The 22,057-nt window shown below is 40.6% G+C and overlaps 1 protein-coding gene across 1 annotated transcript in view; it reads right to left on the reverse strand.

The window, feature by feature from the left end:
* The window catches only part of MCMDC2 (minichromosome maintenance domain containing 2), an 89,706-nt gene that overhangs the window by 9,655 nt on the left and 57,994 nt on the right, over window positions 1–22,057 (reverse strand). The window contains exons 8-12 of the mRNA XM_033934257.1: window positions 20,728–20,965; window positions 20,052–20,257; window positions 18,044–18,210; window positions 12,526–12,705; window positions 10,190–10,332 (exon numbers count right to left, since the gene is read on the reverse strand). Of these exons, the coding sequence (XP_033790148.1) occupies window positions 10,190–10,332; window positions 12,526–12,705; window positions 18,044–18,210; window positions 20,052–20,257; window positions 20,728–20,965 (934 nt within the window). The remainder of the gene's footprint in view (window positions 1–10,189; window positions 10,333–12,525; window positions 12,706–18,043; window positions 18,211–20,051; window positions 20,258–20,727; window positions 20,966–22,057) is intronic.

Raw genomic sequence — 22,057 nt, forward strand, 5'->3', positions numbered from 1 at the left:
TTGAGCGATGTCCTGGTGAAACCGTTGGCTGAGCTATTCAATCTCTCCCTAAGTAAGGGGAAAGTTCCCCTGGACTGGAAATTAGCTAATGTCGTTCCTCTGCATAAAAAGGGTTGCAGGGCAGAGGCTGTGAATTATAGACCGGTGAGTCTCACATCAATAGTGTGCAAACTCATGGAAACACTAATTAAAAGCAAATTGGACACGATCTTGAATGAAGGGAATCTTCGGGATCCCAGTCAGCATGGATTCACCAAGGGTAGGTCCTGCCAATCCAATCTCATCAGCTTCTTTGACTGGGTAACAAGAAAGTTGGACTTGGGAGAGTCTTTGGACGTCGTGTACCTGGACTTCAGTAAAGCTTTTGACAGTGTCCCACACCGCAGGCTGCTAAGCAAGATGGAATCGATGGGGTTAGGAGAGACACTAACTGCATGGGTCAATGATTGGCTGAGTGGCAGACTTCAGAGGGTGGTGGTTAATGGTACCCTCTCTAAAACATCGGAGGTGACCAGTGGAGTGCCGCAGGGCTCGGTCCTGGGTCCACTCCTTTTCAACATATTCATAGGGGATCTGACTCAAGGGCTTCAAGGTAAAATAACACTATTCGCCAATGACGCCAAACTATGTAATATAGTAAGTGAATGCAGTTTACAGAATTATATGGCGCAGGACCTGCTTACATTAGAAAGTTGGTCCTCAACCTGGCAGCTAGGCTTCAATGCTAAGAAATGTAAGGTCATACACCTCGGAAGCGGAAATCCATGCAGGACGTACTTCTTGAACAGAGAAACTTTAACTAGGACTTCAGCAGAACGAGATTTAGGAGTAATCATCAGTGCAGACATGAAAACTGCCAATGAAGTGGAGAAGGCTTCATCTAAGGCAAGGCAGATATTGGGTTGTATCAATAGAAGTTTCGTCAGCCGAAAGCCTGAAGTCATAATGCCGTTGTACAGGGCCATGGTGAGACCTCATCTGGAGTACTGTGTGCAATTCTGGAGGCCACATTACAGTAAAGATGTGCGCAGAATTGAATCGGTTCAACGGACGGCCACCAGGATGATCTCGGGGCTCAAGGGTCTCTCGTACAAAGAGAGACTGAACAAATTGCAGCTCTACACTCTTGAGGAACGTAGGGAGAGGGGAGACATGATCGAAACATTTAAGTACCTCACGGGACGTGTCGAAGTGGAAGATGATATTTTCTTTCTCAAGGGACCCTCGGCCACAAGAGGGCACCCGCTCAAACTCAGGGGCGGAAAATTTCATGGCGACACCAGAAAGTATTTCTTCACAGAGAGAGTGGTTGATCATTGGAACAAGCTTCCAGTGCAGGTGATCGAGGCAGACAGCGTGCCAGACTTTAAGAATAAATGGGATACCCATGTGGGATCCCTACGAGGGTCAAGATAAGGAAATTGGGTCATTAAGGCATAGACAGGGGGTGGGTAAGCAGAGTGGGCAGACTTGATGGGCTGTAGCCCTTTTCTGCCGTTATCTTCTATGTTTCTATGTTAATATTCTAAATGAGGTCTCACCAGGGTCTTATAAAGGGGCATTAATACCAGTGGTGTAGTAAGGGGGAGGTGAGGAGGGTGGTCTGCCATGGGTGCCATGTTGGTGGGGGCACCAGCACCCCTCCTCTTCACCCCCACCTCTTCCCACTTCTCCCCATGTGTGCACCCCCTTCCCTTTCCCATACCTCTAGTTGAAGTTGTGGTTAACCATGTGCTCCTAGTGACCTCATTGACTCTCCCACTGACGTCACTTCCAGGTGCTGCACATAGGAAGTGACGTCATAGGGAGAGCCGATGGAGTTGCAAGGAGCAAGTGGTTGACCGCCGCGAGCAACAACTTCAACTAGCGGTACATCGGAAGGGAAGAGGAGCATGTGTGGCAGGGGGATCGGCGAAGGATTAGGGGTGGAGATAAGGGTGGGGGAGGAGCAGCACTGCCCCATGCACCTCTCACCCTTGCTACACTACTGATCAATACTTCCTTTTTCTTACTGGCCATACCTCCTCACTGTCACCTTTTCAACCTATTTGGCCACCTTAAGATCATTGCATACAGTCACACCCAAGTTCCGCTCTTCTGTCGTGCACATAAGTTCGTCACCCCCTAAATTGTACCGTTCATTCGGGTTTTTGCAGCCCAAATGCACGACCTTGCATTTCTTAACATTAAATTTTAGCTGCCAAATTTCAGACCATTCTTTAAGATTCGCTAGATCTTCATGTTATTCACACCATCTGGGGTGTCTACTCTATTGCAGATTTTGGCATCATCCACAAAGAGGCAAATCTTATTTGACAGCCCTTCAGCAATATCGCTTATAAAAATGTTAATAAGAACAGGCCCAAGAACAGAACCTTGAGGCACACCACTGGTAACATCCTCAGGGTGATCTCTATTAACCACTACCCTCTGTCATCTTGACCCAGTCTGTCACTTTGGGGCCCATCTCGAGGGCACTTAGTTTATTTATTAGACTTCTATGTGGAACACTGTCCAAGGCTTTGCTAAAATCTAAATACACCATACCTAGTGCAATCTCTCTATCAAATTGTCTGGTCACCCAGTCAAAGAAACTGATCAGATTTGTCTGACAAGACCTACCTCTAGTGAATTCATGTTGCCTCTGGTACTGTAATCCACCGGATTCCAGAAACTTTACCATTCTTTGTTTTAAAAGCGTTTCCATTAATTTTCTTACCATAGAAGTCAGACTTACTGGCCTTTAATTCCCTACTTCTTCCTTCCACTTTTGTGTAGAAGGACCACATCTGCCCTTATCCAGTACCACCCCCCGACTCTAGAGAAGCATTGAAAAGGTCAGTCAGTGGAGCCACCAGAACTTTCCTAAGTTCCTTCAGCACCTTCGTACACCATCTGGCCCCATCACTTTGTCTACCTTTAATTTAGCTAGCTCCTCATGAACACAACCCTCTGAAAATCAATCAGGGTCTACCATTCCTCCATCTCTATTATGCTTTTTTATTGTCCACTTTTCTGTGGTATGCCTTACTCTTGCTTCCTTAAATAAATTATTCTCTTCACTGAATGTGTCCTCATCAGTGTTGGATCCAATACTGACCAAATAGCTGAATTACTGGTCTTTAAGTCTTCATCTGGCACTTCAGATTAGGAAAGGTAAGAATCTAATATTTCATTCTTATACAATCCCACTCTATTCCTGGACTAGTGGGACGTAACAGCAGGCGGCCATAACAGAAGAACCATTAGTCCAGGAATAGAGTGGGATTGTACAAGAACATTTGATATACCACCTTTCAAACAAAAGTATATCAAGACAGTTTACAATATAAAAAGATCCATTATTTTAGGGGAGAATATCACAATAAACCTAAAATATTTTGTGGATGTTATTTGACTAATTGAATTGTATTTTTGTGTATTTATTAAAATATCTATATACTGCATTATCTTACAATTCTTTATACTTTTGTTTACTACAGTAATATTTGTACACTAAAAGATATCCATTCTGAGAAGCAAACAATAATAAATGCAAAAAACAACACAAGATAACAAAAGGAGCAGAATGATAATAGCACAACAATCAATTACCAAACAAAACATGCTAATCAACAGAAAATGGAGACAATGATGAAAAAAATGTTTAGAAACCCCATCATCCTGTTACCACCACTATAATTAATACCATTAACAGTCAAAAGATTGTTGTTTTCAGAGCTTTTTAAATCTTAGGACCATGGTCTTCATCCTCAGATTCAACAGTAATGTGTTCCAAATAGAAGGTGCTACAATGTCTGTCTGTCTCACCCGTTTAGATTGTAAGCTCTTTCGAGCAGGGACTGTTTTCTTATTCTTTGTGACTGTGCAGCGCTTTGTGCGTCTGGTAGTGCTATAGAAATAATAGTAATAGTAAGTAGTAAAAAGCTGTGCGTCTGGTAGTGCTATAGAAATAATAGTAATAGTAGTAGTAAAAAGCTGTCTTACTTGAGTAATAGTGCCAGAGTGTTAAGACCTTAGTTGTCTGATGGACTGATATAGATTTAATACCGAATGCAAATATTGTAGCTTGCCAGGAACTACTGCCTGATGAACCAAAACTAAAATTTTGTATTTGATTTGGACAGCAACTGGCAGCTATTATTGTTCTCTCAAGAGCCATGTCATGTGATCCCTAACCTTAGCATCAAACAACAGTCTGATCGCTGTGCTTCCAATCAACTGCAGCCAATTCATTTGAAATAATGGAACATCCCACTAATGAAGCATTGCAGTAATCTATTTGTGTCATGAGTATAGAATCTTTGCTCGCCTATTCTAAAAATATTTCCTTAAAAATAAAAAGGTGGGCTTAACAATCTGATAGAGAAGAACCAAAAGATAACTTTGAGTCCCAATCCTTAACAGAAATGGGTGACATTGAATCCATAGAGTAAAAGGCAATGCTTGTTTATTTGAAATCTTATTTGTCATATTTGTTTGTCATAATTAGATGTAAGCTCTTATGAGTAGGTCCTGTCTCTTGTGTGTATAGTGTATGAGCAATGTATGTATCTGGTAGTGCTATAGAAATGATAAGTAGTAGTAGTAGTAGTGGAAAGAAGACTAAATTCCATTAATAAGTTGCCAAATTCCTCTAGAGGGGTTGAAGTGACTGACACTTGATAAAATACAAAATGAAAAACGAGTTAATCTATATGAACTGTCAATACTAGCTGAGCTTGTCACACTACAATTTTGGAGCTTTCACCATATATACTGTCTCTGTATTCTTCCAATCTCACCTATCTGAATGATGGAACTTCAATTAAACTCACCGAAAAAAATTGATCGTCTGTTTTCTTATATGGAAACAATTCAGGTATTCCATCCTTGACAATCAGAATTTGGCACCAATCACAATGGAGAAATCATCCTCGTCTCCTTCAGTGAAATTTATGGTAAATGGCAATATTGCCTTCCTGGTATCCCGAGATTTATTAGCTGCATTTGACTCAGTGAACCATGCCTATAGACTCTATTTTCTATTGGTCTTTCTGGTTTTCTCCTTGGGAACTTGCCAGATATTTGTGATCTGGGTTGGCCACTGGGCTTGATGGACCTTCGGTCTGTCCCAGTATGGCAACTCTTATGTTCTTATGACAGAGAGTGGTTCAGTGGTTAAAGCTACAGTCTCAGCACCCTGAGGTTGTTGGTTCAAATCCACGCTACTACTTGTGACCCTGGGCAAGTCACTTAATCCTCCCCCCCTTACCCAGGTACATTAGATAGATTGTGAGCCTGGTGGGACACACAAGGAAAAATATTTTGAGTACCTGAATAAATTAAACTGTTCTGAGCTCCTTTGGGAAAACGGTATAGAAAACCGAATACATAAATAAATTGCTCATTTACCATTATCACAACAGCTTTAAGATCCTCCTCCCCCCCTACCCTTACTTGCAGAGTACATTACATTATATTACATTAGTGATTTCTATTCTGCCATTACCTTGCAGTTCAAGGCGGATTACAAAAGGAGTTATCTGGCCATTTCCAGAGCAATTGAAGAGTAGAGCGAGTTGCTTTAGAGATTTGGGGATGAATCTTGCGGTGTTAGTTTGTCTTCAAGGATTTCTTGAATAGGATGGTTTTTATTTCTTTTCTGAACAATTTGTAGTCTGGAGTCATTATAAGTAAATTGGAGAATTGGTAGTCTAGTTTTGCTGCTTGTGTGGCTAGAAGGCCATCGTACAGTTTTTTTTCATTTGACATCTCTGATTGGGGGATGCATGAACGGTTTGTGGGTTCTCCTATGTCTGGTTGAGGTAGTTTGGATTAGGCCATAAATGGAGACAGCCCAGCCTACCTGTTTAGGTAGGCTGGGCTGTCTCCATTTATGGTTTTAAATGATAGGCAGTAGAATTTGAATTGTACTCTTGCTTGTATTGGGAGCCAGTGTGAATCGAGGTATGCTGCTGTGATATGGTCATGTTTCCTCAGTGAATAGATAAGTCTTAGCGCTGTGTTTTGAACTGTTTGTAGTTGTTTTATCAAAGTTGCGGGGCAGGGGAGATAGAGTATGTTGCAGTAGTCTAGAAGACCTAGGACTAGGGACTGGACCAAGAGCTGGAATTGTGTTCTGTCGAAGAATTTTTGAACTTGCCTTAAGTTTCTCATGACCGCGAATGATTTTTGTATTGTTTTATTGATTTGCGGCTGCATGGTACAGCATCTGTCTATTTTCATTCCTAGAAGTTTTAGAGTGGGTTATATGGAGTATGTGATTGAGTTTATTACTAGATTTGCAGTGGCGTACCAAGTGGGGGGGACGGTCCGCCCTGGGTGCAGCCTTAGGGGGGGTGCACAGCCGGCAAAGTCCAGAAAATTCTACTGGGCCAATCAGCCTTCCTCTCCCCGATGTCAATTCTGCCGTCGGAGAGGAAGTTCGGGCCAGCCAATCGCTGCCTGGCTGGGCCGGAACTTTCTCTCCGACAGCAGAATTGATGTCGGGGAGAGGAATGTTGGTCGGCCTGATGCAGGGAAGCAGGGAGAGCTTGGGGCTGCGGCGGCTTTTGGGCCTGTTACCTGATAGCGGCGGCGGCTTGGGGGCCTGTTCCCCAAAGGTGGCAGCAGTGGCTTGGTGGAGGGCAGGGAGAAAGAAAGAAAAGGGGCAGGCAGGGAGACAGAAGGAAAGAAGGGAAACAGAAAAAAAAAGGGGGCATGAAGAGAAAAAAAGAAAGGGAGGCAGGGAGAAAGAAAAGAGAGGAAGAAAAAGTTGGGGGAGGGAATGAGGTCTGGAGGAGAGGAAGCATACAGGCTGAAAGAAGGGAAGAAAGATTGGATGCACAGTCAGAAGAAGAAAGTGCAACCAGAGACTCATGAAATCACCAGATAACAAAGGTAGGAAAAATGATTTTATTTTCAATTTAGTGATCAAAATGTGTCTGAATTTATATCTGTTGTCTATATTTTGCACTATGGCCCCCCTTTTACTAAACCACAATAGCATTTTTTAGCGCAGGGAGCCTATGAGCGTCGAGAGCAGCCCAGGGCATTCAGCGCAGCTCCCTGCGCTAAAAACTGCTATTGTGCTTTAGTAAAAACGGAGGGGGGGGTATTTGCCTATTTTTGTATGGTTGTTACTTAGGTGACAGTGCATAGAGTCATCTGCCTTGACCTCTTTGAAAAAAACCCAGAATAGGAATGATAATTAACATTTTCTCAGCGTACAGTGTGCTTTGTGTTTTTTTTAAACTTTTATTGTTGATAGATCATTTTGACTTGGTCATTTTAAAAGTAGCTCGTAAGCCCAATAAGTGTGGGCACCCCTGAGCTAGAGCGTTGAAGCTGCGTGTTTCTGCAATAAAGGTCATCTCTGACGCAACCGGAAGTTGCATCAGAGACAACCTTTACTTGTGACTGAGCAGACGTCACAAGGAGCTATAGCTGGGGAAAAAATAATATACCATTAATTGCTATTATAAATTTTAATCATACTACAGCCCTAAATAAGAGAATGAAATGTAATGAAAAGATAAGAAATACAAAATACAAATTGAAAAATTACAAATTTAAGAATCTAATATAGCATGTATAATAGTATGTATAATAGCTACAAACAGCCTTCCAGTTTTCTTGGGCTACTTCAGAAAAGCAAGCCTAAAAACAATCATAAAAGGCAAAAAAATGGATCTCAGTATAGTTTGGTTTTAATTTAAATAACAAATTGGGAAAACAAACATTTGTATTGAAAAATATAGGTAGATGAAACAAAAAGAAAACTTAAGAACCACATGCTATCATATGTTATGGTTTGCTCATATTTTATCTTTGGTAACTAATTGATCAGAAGAAATGTCACAAGGCGGTGAGGGATGCCAAAAAGGACTATGAGGAAAAAATAGCGCAAGAGGCCAAAAACTTCAAACCCTTCTTTAGATACGTGAAAGGGAAAAAAACCCGCAAAAGAGGCAGTGGGACCCCTGGACGACCAGGGAAGAAAAGGGTACATCAAGGAAGATAAACAAATTGCAGACAAACTAAATTCCTTCTTTGCGTCCGTCTTTACGGAGGAGGATACCGCTAAAATACCAGAAGCAGTGAAAGTGTTTAGTGGAGTAATAGAAGACAGCCTCATCACAGTTGAAGTGGAGTTGGACCAGATATACTACCAGATCGACAAACTTAAAAGTGACAAATCCCCTGGACCGGATGGAATTCACCCGAGAGTTTTAAAGGAATTGAAGGTTGAAATCGGAGAGCTATTGCAAAAACTTGCCAATCTGACAATCAGAACTGGACAGATACCAGAGGACTGGAAGATAGCGAATGTCACGCCAATTTTCAAAAAAGGATCGAGAGGGGAACCGGGCAACTACAGACCTGTGAGCCTTACGTCTGTCCCTGGAAAGATGGTTGAAGCACTGATCAAGGATAGCATAGTCCGGCACCTAGATACACACGACTTGATGAAACCCAGTCAACATGGGTTCAGGAAAGGGAAATCATGTTTAACGAATTTACTTCAATTTTTTGAGACCGTGAACAAGCAAATTGATAGTGGAATGCCGGTGGACATAATATATTTGGACTTCCAGAAAGCATTCGACAAAGTTCCACATGAAAGACTTCTCAGGAAACTACAAAGCCATGGAATAGAGGGAGATATACAAAGGTGGATAGGCAAATGGCTGGAAAAAAGAAAGCAGAGAGTGGGCATAAATGGGAAGTTCTCAGACTGGGAGAAAGTGACTAGTGGTGTGCCCCAGGGCTCAGTGCTTGGGCCGATCCTATTTAATATTTATATCAATGACCTGGAAGACGGAATATCCAGTGAGATCATTAAGTTTGCAGACGACACAAAGCTATGCCGGGCAATCAGATCGCAGGAGGATAGCGAGGAACTCCAGAGCGACTTGTATCAGTTAGAGAAATGGGCAGAACAATGGCAGATGAAGTTCAACGTGGAGAAATGCAAAGTAATGCATTTAGGTAGTAAGAATAAGGAACACGAGTATAAAATGTCAGGCGCAACTCTGGGTAAGAGCGAACAAGAAAAGGACCTGGGTGTACTGATAGATAGGACCCTGAAGCCGTCGGCACAATGCGCGGCAGCGGCAAAGAAAGCAAACAGAATGTTAGGCATGATAACGAAAGGAATCACGAGTAGATCGGAGAAAGTCATAATGCCGCTTTATAGAGCAATGGTCAGACCACACTTGGAATACTGTGTCCAACATTGGTCTCCCAACCTAAAGAAGGATATAAAACTGCTGGAGAGGGTGCAGAGACGAGCAACGAAGTTAATAAGAGGTATGGAGAACTTGGAATATGAGGAACGACTCAAGAAACTGGGACTGTTCTCCCTTGAGAAGAGGAGACGTTCAAAATGCTGAAAGGCATCGATAAAATAGAGCAGGAAAATAAATTATTTACATTGTCCAACGCGACACGGACAAGAGGACATGGTTTGAAGCTAAGGGGGGACAAGTCCAGGACAAATGTCAGGAAGTTCTGCTTTACGCAGCGAGTGGTAGACGCCTGGAATGCTTTCCCAAAGGAGGTTATTAAGGAATCCACTGTGCTGGGATTCAAAGGCAAATTAGATGCACATCTCCTTACGAGAGGCATAGAGGGATATGGGTGACTAAAACTACATCAGGTGTACACCTGACTGGGCCTCCGCGTGTGTGGATCGCCGGACTCGATGGACCATGGGTCTGATCCGGAGATGGCAGTTCTTATGTTCTTAATTCATTATGAGCAAGTATTTCAGATCAACATATAATAATACAATACAGAAAAATGAACAACAGAATAGATAATAGGAACCTTATGGGCCAATATAATTTCTTATAGCAGAAGTTTTATTGTTTATTTATTTAATATACCACTTATATCCTAAGTGGTTTTACATTCAGGTACTTTTATTTGTCCCGGCGGGCTCAAACTCTATCTACTGTACCTGGGGAAATAGAGGGATTAAGTGACTTGCCCAGGGTCACAAGGAGCAGTGAGGGATTTGAACCCATAACCTCAGGGTGCTGAGGCTGTAGCTTTTACGACTGTGCCAAACACTCCCCACTCACTACAACAAAGTTCAAGAATTACCCTTAATTACACTTAAGCTTCCAATAACCAAAGTTTATAAGGGAACACTGTATTTATATACTGATATACTTTATAACAGATGAATTTAAAGACTTACAGATTTTTGAGTGCAGAAGCAGAAACTTTAGATCCATGCGTGGAATTAGTTCTGACCCTTCGACTTGCTAAATAATAGCCATGAATAAGTTTTTCAACTGCTGGGCTAAATTCTACTTCCAGATTTTTAGCAAAATCAATAAGCTGAGTAAATAATTTCAGCATATGAGTAAGACTATTGGAGAAATATCCAGAAAATATAAAACTACGTGAAGTTCAACTTTCTTTTCATTAAAAAAAAAACACAACACTTTCAAAGGTATTTAGCCATAAATATTGTTTCTCAAATGTAACAGATGTTTTCCATAGACAGCAGGATTAATCCAACAAACATGCTGGTGATGCCAGCTGACAAATGCTGGAACAGATTGCTCTTTCAGAGCTCAAAATTAAGTGCAAAAATCTGAGCATGTGCAGCCTCGCCACTATTATCCCTTACACCAAGTCCTGTGTTACCAGTAAGGATTAAATCTAAAATAATTTCCATGCTAGACTGTTCTAAGACCAACTATGGCATCTAGAAATTTACTTGATGAGACATTTACTCAATAAATAGTGGGATATTGAAATCTCCCATTATTATTGTTACAAAATTTATTTTTTAGCCTTTGTAATTTCTGTTAGCATTTCTTCATCATGCCCAGGTAGATGGTAGTATACCGTCATCATGATTGCTCTTCCCTATCACATGTGGGTTTTCCTGCAGAACATGTATCTGTATCCAGGCATGGTTGGGCTTGACTCTATGGCCAACCTTAAATATAGCATCATCTTTCCAGCAATTTGATTCACCCTGCCATTTCAGTATTATTTGTTCCCTTGTATCACAGTGTTCCATTGGTTTTCCTTCTTCTACTAGGCTTCTAAGATGCTTATGGTATCTAATTCTTCATTTACCGCAATGCAATCTAAATTTATCATTCTATTTTTCAGACTTCTAGGATTTGCATACAATTTGAAGTATGCTTTTTCTTTATATTTACAACTTGGATAGCTGTTGACAGGGATAATTTGGGGTCATTTATGTCTGTCTGTTCTTTATTAAAAATACTCCTGGCTAGTGGTGTAGCAAGGGTAGTAGGTGCCCTGCCCCTTTCCCACCCCACACTTGCACCCTCTCTTCTCTCCATGTCTCTTTAAATCTTCACCTGTGCGAGCAACTTCTTTGGCCTGCTGCTTGCACTGGCGTTGGCTTTCCCTCTTTTGTCACTTCCTGGCTCTGTGACCAAGAAGTGATTTTAGAGTGGAACCAGGCCGGCGTGAGCAGCAGCCCAGAGAAGTTGCTCGTGCTGGTGAAGATTTAAAGAGGCATAGGGGGAGGGCACAAGCGTGGCATGGCGGAGAGGTGCTGGTGCCCCAACCAAGATGGTGCCTGGGGCAATCCGCTCCCCCACCCCTCACTCACTACGCCACTGTTCCTGGCCTACCAGCTGCCAGGAATTGTATAACAGTGGAGAGATCAAGAGATTACTTATATGGAAACTCAGGGCAAAATAAGGAATAGGTGTACATTTAAAGAAATGGTCTTGCCACTGAAGTATTTACAATGATTATCAAATGTAATACAGCTGGGTTCTGACAAACTGAAATCATGCCTCCAAATTAATCATTATTCAATATTTTTAATATTTCTAACCTGTTAAAGTATCCAATCTGCCAAACCTGCATGTCTATGTTATATGTGACAATTGTAGGGAAACAAGATTTTATGTGTGATATGGAAACCGCATAATTGTATGTGGTATATAAATTTTTTAAATTAAAAAAAAATAACAATCTGCAGAAAACATATAATAAGGGGAGATGGGTCCACCAATAATCACACTTTCTATAAGGGTGGAACAGGAGGGGGTAGGGATATACAATTGTCAGCCTGAGTCAATAGTTAACTCTTTTCCAAACCCTGTCCTGATATGTTAAATTAAGCTAGATGATAACCTGTAGTGCTGTTGCAAATTAGGCCTCTTCTATGCTCACTGCTTTTGACATTTTACAAATGTGATACAATAATATTTAACATACAGAATAAATTATTTTCATTAGCAAGGGCAGATGGGTGGGAGTGCAAATCATAGTGCACCTGAAATTAAAGACATAGCCCCTGCTCACACCTTAGAATGTAGATATCCACAAAGTCCATCTCTGCTCCAGACTCAGACATGAGTTTTGAATTTGAGAGGAAATCTGGGAAGGAGATGGACAGGGGAATGGAAACAAGGGAAGGGTCGGTGCCATTGGGAGCCTTTATCACATTAGGTGTGGTTCATGAGTACTATAGTTCATGGTCTGACATTTATTTGCAACCTGTATTTAATCACAAAATATATACAATGTTACCTCTGCATAATCTTGTGTTGTGAACTGTGGAAAAACTGCATTGAGAGGTCCTTCTGGATCCATTGCATTCCTCAAACTGTGATGCACAAGTGGAAGAACTGGATGGTAAAGGGATGATTCATTACAGTGAATCAAAAGTCCAAAATCATCTACAAGATTAGCAGGGGCAAAACTTAAATCCTACATCAGAGAGAGAGGAAAAACTCTTTTAAATGTAAATTTCTCTTCTCCCAGGTTAAGTATATTTACATTCAGTACCTAGCATATGTGACGCTCGGGGCCAATCATTTTTTGACACCCCCTTCATCTATATGAAAAACATGATTTTTAGTAACAATCCACACATTGCACAACAAGAACATATCTAGGAAAAGGCAGCATCTTACATACTGCAGTGAGTAGTAGAACATCAATACACCCATTGTAAAACTAAACAAGCCAGACTAGTACAGATTGATTCTGAACAGTCAATGCTAACAAAGAACCATGTCTTTCATACACACAGAAAACACTACCCGATATGGAATATGTAATCACAAACTAACCCCCCCCCCCTTTTTATAAAACCGTAGTGTGGTTTTTAGCGGCAGTAACAGCTCCGACGCTCATAGAAGTCCTATGAGCATTGGAGCTGTTACCACTAAAACTGCTAAAACCCGCGCTATGGTTTTGTAAAAGGGGGGGGGGATTGAAATATGTAGACAAAAGTTAAACTAAACTACCAAGGAGCTGGACTCTGCATTCAATGCAACACCACAGAAACAGTGAAGCACGTCCCCTAATATTGTGCAAAATATAAAGATAGCAGATGTAAATTTGAAAAAAAAAAAAAAGAGAAATAGCAATCATCATTTAACAAATTAAGAAATAACAACCCCTTACCTACCTTAGGATTTTTTTATCGGACAAACAGGTAGAAGAACACCTTGCCTAGGGGTATAGACTAGCAAGCAAAAAAGGCAAGGGAGGCGTCTTTTCAACCAATGATATAATCTTTATTGAGAAGAAAATAATAGTCTCAACAAGGATCCCTGTTTCGGCTTATGGGAACGCTTTCCTCAGGGGACACTTTTGCTGAAAGTCACTAAGGATTGAAAATGTGTCAGTGGACAGTCAGCAGCATTCAGAGCACTATCAAAACGAATGCTGAATGCTGCTGACTGTCCACTGACGCGTTTTCAATCCTTAGTGACTTTCAGCAAAAGTGTCCCCTGAGGAAGGCGTTCCCATACGCCGAAATAGGGATCCTTGTTGGGACTATTATTTTCTTCTCAATAAAGATTATATCATTGGTTGAAAACACACCTCCCTTGATTTTTTTGCTTGTTAGAATTTTTTATTGCAGGCCGTGGCAGTAAAAGCTCCAATGCTCATATGAATTCTATGAGTGTCGGAGCTTTTACTGCCACTGCCGGTGATAAAAAACCCTAAAGTGGCTTCATAACCGCTGTCGCTTTTATGAAACTGTGTTAGCCTTTTTTATTGCTGGCCTTCTCACTTCCCCCCCCCCTCCTGTTTTTACCTCTTGATATTGTAAACCTTTCCTGCCCTTGTCATTTTGTGTCTAGTATTGTTAATTGTACAGCACACATTTCCCTGTTATTTTATTGTGTTTTAATTATTTCTCTTTGATTTTTATCTATTGTTAACCACTTTGATTTTACTTTTTTTGTTAATAATGGCAGTAAATCATATAAAATACCTGTAATTCATATGAGCTCTGGTGCTCATAGAATTCCTCTGAGCGTCAGATCTAATATTGTCACAGTTTCATAAAAGGTGTGTGTGTGGGGGGGGGGAATAAAACAAAAATGGAAAATAAGATAATACCATTTTATTGGACTAATACATTTTTCAATTAGCTTTCAGATGCCAGAATCTCTTCTCAGGTCAGTAAAGTATACTGCTGTTACAGTATCCTGTTCTAACCTGAGGAAGGGTGTTTGGTCTCTGAATTAGTCAAAAATGTGTTATAATTAGTCCAATAAAAGGATCACATTATTTCCATTTTCTATTTATAAATATTTATCAACACAGTTACAATACTACTTTATCCTAAACCAAAAAAAATAAATAGAAATGTTTTTTCTACTCTCGTCTTCTCTCGCGTCTTCTTTCCTTATCTTCTCTTCACTCTCTTCCTTACATCCACTGTCTGCCCTCTGCCCCTTCTATATGGCACCTTCTCTCTTTCTATGCCCCTTCCAGAAACTGTCTGCCTCCACCTTCCATCTCTCCCTCCACCCCATTGGTCTGGCATCCATCTTCTTTCCTCCCCTCCACAGTGGTCTGGCATCTCTCTCCTTTCCTTCTCCCACACCCCCATGATCTGGCATTTCACTCTCTTTTCCTTCCCTTTCCTTCCTTCTAAATTTATTTTCTGCATCTGTCTAGATTAAATTCTTACTACCCAGTCCTCAGTTTCTTTTCACTGTATCTACCTACAGCTTGAAACTTCTTTCCCTCACCCTCTCCAGTATTTCACTAACTTTATCTTCTTCCCCCATTCAGCATGTGCCCTTTGTTATTTATCTCCTCCTTCCATCATGTGCCCTCTTTCTTTACCCCTTCCATCCAGCATCTTCTCTGTCTACCTCCATCTAGCATCTGCTCCCTTTCTCCACTTCCATTGTCTGCTCCCCTCTTTTTCTCCTCCCACTTCCTTTCTGCATCTGCTCCCCTTTCTCTCTCTCTCTTCCCCACTTCCATCCAGCATCTGCTCCCTTCTTTCTCCCATCTCTACTTCAATCCAGCATAGGAACCCCCTCCCCACTAACATCCAATACTTGCCCTTTATATCTCTCTCCATCCACCTCTCTTCCATCAGCATCTGCCTCGTCTCTCCCTTCACCCCACTTCTATCAGCATCTGCCCCCTTTCTCTACCTCCAACCCAATTCCATCCAGTATTCTTTCCCCTTTTGTCTCGCTATTCCTCTCCCTGCACACCAATTCCATCAGCATTTGCCTCCTTTCTCTCCCTTCTCCCTCCACCCCAATGCCATCGAGTATCTTGCCCCTTCACCTCCCCACCGCTGCTGTATGCTTTCCTAAACCAGCAGCAGTGGCTATTAACTTGAATGCAGTCATCAATCAGGGTACCTTGCTGCACCTCCTCACACTGCCAGCTCTGCTCCGGAACAAGGAAGTGACATCAGAGGGGGTAGAGCGACAGCCACAGGGAGGGGCAGGAAGGTTCTGCGATGACTGAATTTAAAGTTCACTGCTGCTGGTTCAGGAAAGCAGCAGCGGCAGAGTAGGGTGTGAGGTTTCAGATCTGGTGTACACCCCAGTAACAGCAGCTGTAAACTTAAATTCAGTCATCGTGAGACCTTCCTGCACTTTCTCACAGCTGCCAGTTCTGCTCCAGAACCAGGAAGTAGGGCAGGAGGTTCCAGACTAGATTTTTTTTTAAATGCATAAAAAAATGTCAGGCTGCTGTTGCAGCTATTATAGTAGCAATTTTAAAAAGTGAGCCATTCTCCAAAAAACGCTCATGCAAATGAGATTGGTGGAGAGTAGCGAAGACTTGCTAAATTTGCATGTGCCCATCACTGGTTATAATGATGGGCACACGTGTAGAATAAATGAAAAAAAAAAAAAAAAACCCACAACAACGTGAGAGATGCCTAATCTCTCCCACAGCCAACTCATCATCAGAGGCTTGGAACTTGGAAAGTTTGTCATCAATCAACACCGAGAGATGTTTGGTAAGCTCCCGCACTGTTTCCTCTTGGACTTTGACCGTGGTTCTTGAAGGTGTCCGCTCCATCACCATCTTGGGTGAGTGAGCTCTGTTTAAGCTTGGCCAGCTGCAAAGCCTTTGTGCAGGATTCTCAAGATCGGTTTGTGATCTTGGCTGGGGAGCTACAGAGGCAACCTCTACATACCAAATGTGTCTTCTCATTCATTTTTCTCAGCCCTGCTGGCAAAGCTTTTGACATTTCCCAGTTATAAGCTTATCTTGGCGTGGGACTTTAACATGGTTAGTAATCCCAGTATTGATTGCAAACCTGCTCCTATAATTCATGCAAGGCCCGACCGTATGGGGGCCTTGCATGAATTATAGGAGCAAGCTGGACTTAAAAGATGCATGGCAGACCTACCATCCCAGGGAGGTGGACTATACTTTTCATTCACAGGTTCATGACAGTCTCTCTTGCATTGATTATCTGTTGGTTCCAGCATCTGTGGTGGGGACGGTGGAGAGGTCCTCTATTCTTCATGCAGTCTTTACTGATCATTCCACAGTCTCTGTTCACATGCACTGGCTGTCTGACTGACTGCATCGAGAATGGCGCTTAAATCCCCCTCTCTACCAAGTCGGGGATTTTAGGATTTACTTAACGGAGACTTGGCAGGAATATTCGACCTTCAATGGTGGAGAAGTATCTAACACCATTTATTGGGAAGCAGCCAAGGCCTTCTTATGGGGCAAAATCATTACATATACAACTAGTAAAAGAAGTAAACATGAAGCGGAGCTTCTCTCGTTGGCTTCCCAATTGCATGCATTCTATCAGGCATTTCACTCTGGGCCCATTAGCGCTGAGAAAAGTATCTATTTAGAACTTCATAAAAAGATAGACAGTATCTTGTCTGCCAGAGCCCTTTCTCATATCCAAGTTTACAAATACAAATTGCAAGTTTAGCGGTATATAAGAAATAAATTACATTACATTACATTATTGGTGAAACAAGGCTGGGAAATTTCTGGCTAATCTAGTGCGCTCTAGGAGAAAGGTCTCTTGCATTAGGCTTAGAGGCAAAGGAGGAGTTGTTCATATACACGCACAACCCATTATGGACCAATTCATACATTTTTACAAAAACCTGTACAGCATTAGCCCCAACACCCTCAGTTGTGACACTTTTTTTAGGGATATTGCCCTCCCTCAAGTAACACTGGAGTGATTGGAATTGCTGAATGCTCCTATTGGAGTAGATGAAATTCAAGCAGCTTTTGGCTGTCTAAAATTGCCCAAGGTATGGGGCCTGAATTTTATAAGATCCTAAAACTTCTGGTGGGGCCTGCATTGGCAGCTATGGCCCAAGAAATACATAATGGGGTAATTTCTTGACGGAAAAATGTCATTCATCAGTAGTGGTACTACCTAAGCCTGGTAGAGATCTGGAACAGGTCGGCTCTTACAGACCCATTTCATTACTCAATCAAGATATGAAAATCTTCATGGACATCTTGGCCCAGAGGCTTAGTAGGGTGGTACCCATGCTGATTCATACAGACCAGATGTGCTTGTAAAATTTCCACACAGAACCAAGGAGATGTGGCCATGGAAGGGACATGGTGGGTCAGGGGCATTCCTAGAATATGCATGCAGTGTAATAGAATATGGCAGATCTGTGCCTAATTTAGGTGTAAAGATTTACAACAGCTCAGTTCTCATTTTTTTCAGTGCCCAAATTTGGTTCCATTTATAGAATCTAGTCCTACATCACCTGTGCGAAAAGTATTTATATTACCATTGTAGTATTTCAAGCACTACAGTGTATTTTACCATTTGACCAATGAAGGGAGTATCTTTTTGTACATGTCTTGTTGAAGAAGAATCCGCAGCAACAAAAGACCAGAAATTGCACTGAACTGGAAAAGTAATCTGCTGATCCACATCTTCTCCATACTTCTTTCCAGGAATAAACATTGTAATGTTCCTGCTATCTAAAACTAAGTCAGAACAATGACTGTTTAGTAGAAAAAAAAATTGAGTATGTCTTTTGTTCAAAAGTTAACATTTCATATTTTTCACTTGAAATATATTCAAAATTCAATACCATAACAATATAGACAGAAATACCAATATGTTAAATCTAGGATAGTTGTACAATAGAGTTTTATAATCATTTATTTCAAAACCTTTGAGTGCTTAGCTTAATGAATATTCCTGTTTGTGAATCAGCAATTAGATGTTCTACTCCAGTGGTTCTTGTTCCAGTATAGATCCTGCGACACTCCACTATTCACCCCCTTCCATTGAGAAAAATGTCCATTTAGCCCTACCTCTCTTTTTCTGTCCAATAACCAATTTCCTAATCCACAACAGAACATTGCTTCATATCCCATGATATTTTAATTTTCTCAGGAGTCTCTCTTGAGGAACTTTAGATTTTAAGAAAGCTTTTGACAGATACATTATCCACATGTTTATTTATGCCTTCAAAGAAATGAAGCAAATTGGCGAGACAAGACTTCCCTTGGTTGAATTCATGCTGACTCTGTCCCATTAAATCAGCATTCCTGGCTCTATCACTCTCTTACCTTATTTTTTTGCGCTATATCCACTTTCCTGGTAAGGGGAAGAGGTAGAGTTAGAAATCTAGACAGAGAAGGATAGAGAGGAAAAGACCACTGAGATTGAGCTAGGTTGCTTATAGTTTGCTGGCTGAAATCTCTGACCCCCTTGAAGGAGGGAGGAAATGAGGCAGAATGTGCTGAGTATTGTGTGCAGTTCTAATCATCCCATCTTAAAAAGGATATAGCAAACCTAGAAAAGGTTCCAAGAAGAGGAACAGACATTATAAAGGGGATAGAACTCCTCCCACCTTAGTAAGAAAGGCTGAACTAGTTAGGTTCTTCAGCTTGAAGAAAAAAATGACTGAGAAGGGATAGGGCAGAAGTCTGTAAAATCATGAGTGAGGTAGAACAGTTAAATAGGGAATGGTTATTTAACCTACAAACAACACTAAAACGAACATTCCATTAATCTAATGATCAATAGATTGAAAACAAATCATAAACAGGTTTTTCTTCACACAGTGCATAATTAAGCTATGGAATATCTGATCAAGATGACTAACATATTGGATTTCAGAAGAAGTTTGGAGAAGTTCCTGGAGAAAAAAGTTTATTAAAAAATTACTAGCTATGTAGACTTCAGCCACTGTTTAGCCCTTGAAATGAACTATAAGAAACAGACCTACATTTTGTGATCTACCAAGTATTTATGACCTAGACTGGCCACTGTGAAAGACTGGATGCTAGGTTTGATGACCCTTTGCATGACTCAGCTTGGCTTTTCTTATGATCTTAAAATGATGTATGTTTTAGGGAAAAAAAAAGTAAAAACACTTTTGTCTTTGGGCCAGATCTGATCTGGGGAGACAAAAAAGCAGGAAGGGTCAGAAAAATGGAGTTTTTAGTTTTGTCTGAAACCGAATCTGTAGCTGAAATTCATAGCTCAGTTTTGGCCAAAACTGAAGCAAAAGCTGTTGCCTGCCCCCCATCCCACCAGCAGCCAGCAAGTCCCCCTTGGCTGCTCACCCCTTGACTACCACCCAGGCCTACCTTTAGAAGCCCTGATAGTCTAGTGGCTATTAGAAGTCTCAGTGACTCAACAGACATAATCAAGTTTATGATAGTTTCTTGTGTCCTACCTGTTATTGTAATTGGTTACTCCTAATTAGTATTGTTTTTAAAATACCAATCAAGTCTATAACTGCTACAGAGATATTCTAATATCTCCTGTTGTGCATACTGGAAAACCAGGACATTAAGAAATATATGCTCACCTGACTGAAGAAGGTCTAATTTATCTTTTTTGTATGAAGACAATTCTCCAATAAAACAGATTCCACCTTTAGCAAGTAGGGCACTACCAGCTTGAATACTGGCAGTTCCAGTCCCATGCTCATCTTTAGTCACAATGGCAAATATTTCACTAAATGTTAGATGGCGTATGCCACGAGGCACTAGACAAATACTATAACTCAAAAGTCTAAAAAAAATAAATAAAAGACAAAAATAAAATCTTGTCAGCAATTTGAGTGAAAAATTTGTTTCAAAGAGAAAAAAAACATAGTGCAAACAAACTTCATCTTTTTTCTTATACTGTATAATTTGATTTTAACCCCAATTTTTCCTTCTGATCTGTTTTTGTTCCATTTTAATTCAGAACCAGTTTTTACTGGGCTTTGGCACCATAAGGCTTCATTGGCAGTCACTAGCTTTTCTGTCTTGATAACAGTTGGCACTCTTATACAGAAGCAGTTAACATGCACTAATTTGTGCATTAACTGCTTAGTATGCTTTAGTAAAAGGAGTCCTTAAATAGCCAAAATGATCTCTTTCAACACCTGAAATTTTAAAAAGGCACTTATGAGGTTAACTCCACTGCTGACCATATAAGCGCTTTTCAATATTAACTATCTTATTTCTATAATACTTGTTTAGTTAAAATGATTTTACCTGTCCACAATTAGAGTGTCGCTTGTCACAACCAAAAGGTCCAGGTAATCCATACTTTCTCTTTGTTCATCACAAGTTTGTACCAGACTTAATAGCATACAGAGTTTGAAAGTATTGTAAATGCCTGGTGGAACAACTGATGATGCAAAGTTATTGCTAAGAATGGCTGTGAACCTCCAAGGTGAGCTAAGAGTCATGGAGTACAAACTTTTAAACCGGTCGCTGATGGAAGACAGACCTAAGGTTGGAAAAAAAGTAAAATTTAAACTGCAGTTCTTAAACATATACGTGAAGTTAACTTAATATTCTAGGATATTATGAGAGCTGTATATCAGTATATAATAAAAGAGCAGGCTATAAGACAGCAAATAGATGGCACAATAGTGAAAACTATTATAAAAATAAAATTAAGGAATATGTATATAAACAAGATTTAACAGGACAGAGTCAGCATGGGTTCAGCTAAGGGAGGTCTTGTTTAACCAATTTGCTTAATTTCTTTGAAGGTGGAATAAACATGTGGATAAAGGTGAGCCAGTTGATATAGTGTATCTAGATTTTCAGAAAGCTTTTGACAAAGTTACAGAGACTCCTGAGAAAATTCTGAGAGTCATGGGATAGGAGGTAATATACTGTTGTGGATTAGTCAGAAAACAGAGGGTAGGGTTAAATGGCCATTTTTCTCAGTGGAGGAGGGTAAATAGTGGAGTGCCAAAGGGATCTGTACTGGAACAGGCACTATTTAACATACTTATAAATATGCTCTGGAAATTGGAATGACGAGTGAGGTGATGAAATTTGAAGATGTCAGAAAACTATTCAAAGTTGTCAAGACCAATGATCCCTCTAAGGATTGATGAGGTGTGTGCAAAAAAAAATATGCATAAGCGACAAGTTACATACTCCACAAATTTATGAGCAGGCGCGGAGGACACATTTTTAAACAAATGTAGTTTATCCTTGTATTCCTTATGTAATTTTAATCATCTATGGATATGTTTGTATGTTTATTGTTCAAATGGTTTTATTTATTTCCCAAAATTTATTTTTGTTATATGCATTGAAAATATTTGATATTGTGTTTAAATCAAAATCTCAATAAACTTGAAACGAGTGCCCGTGAAATTGTGGGAGGGTTAAATACTCAAAACTTAGAAGAATACTGAACAATACTGAACGAAGTAGAAAAATGGATGACAAACCACAAATTAAAACTAAACTCGGACAAAACCAAATTCTTAATGCTCGAAACAGACAAAAACCCATCCATAACAGACCTGGAAATTAAAGCAATCAAATACCCAATCCAAACCTCCCTCAAAATCCTGGG

Source organism: Geotrypetes seraphini, chromosome 2 (genome assembly GCF_902459505.1).
Source record: "Geotrypetes seraphini chromosome 2, aGeoSer1.1, whole genome shotgun sequence".
Lineage (NCBI taxonomy): Eukaryota > Metazoa > Chordata > Amphibia > Gymnophiona > Dermophiidae > Geotrypetes > Geotrypetes seraphini.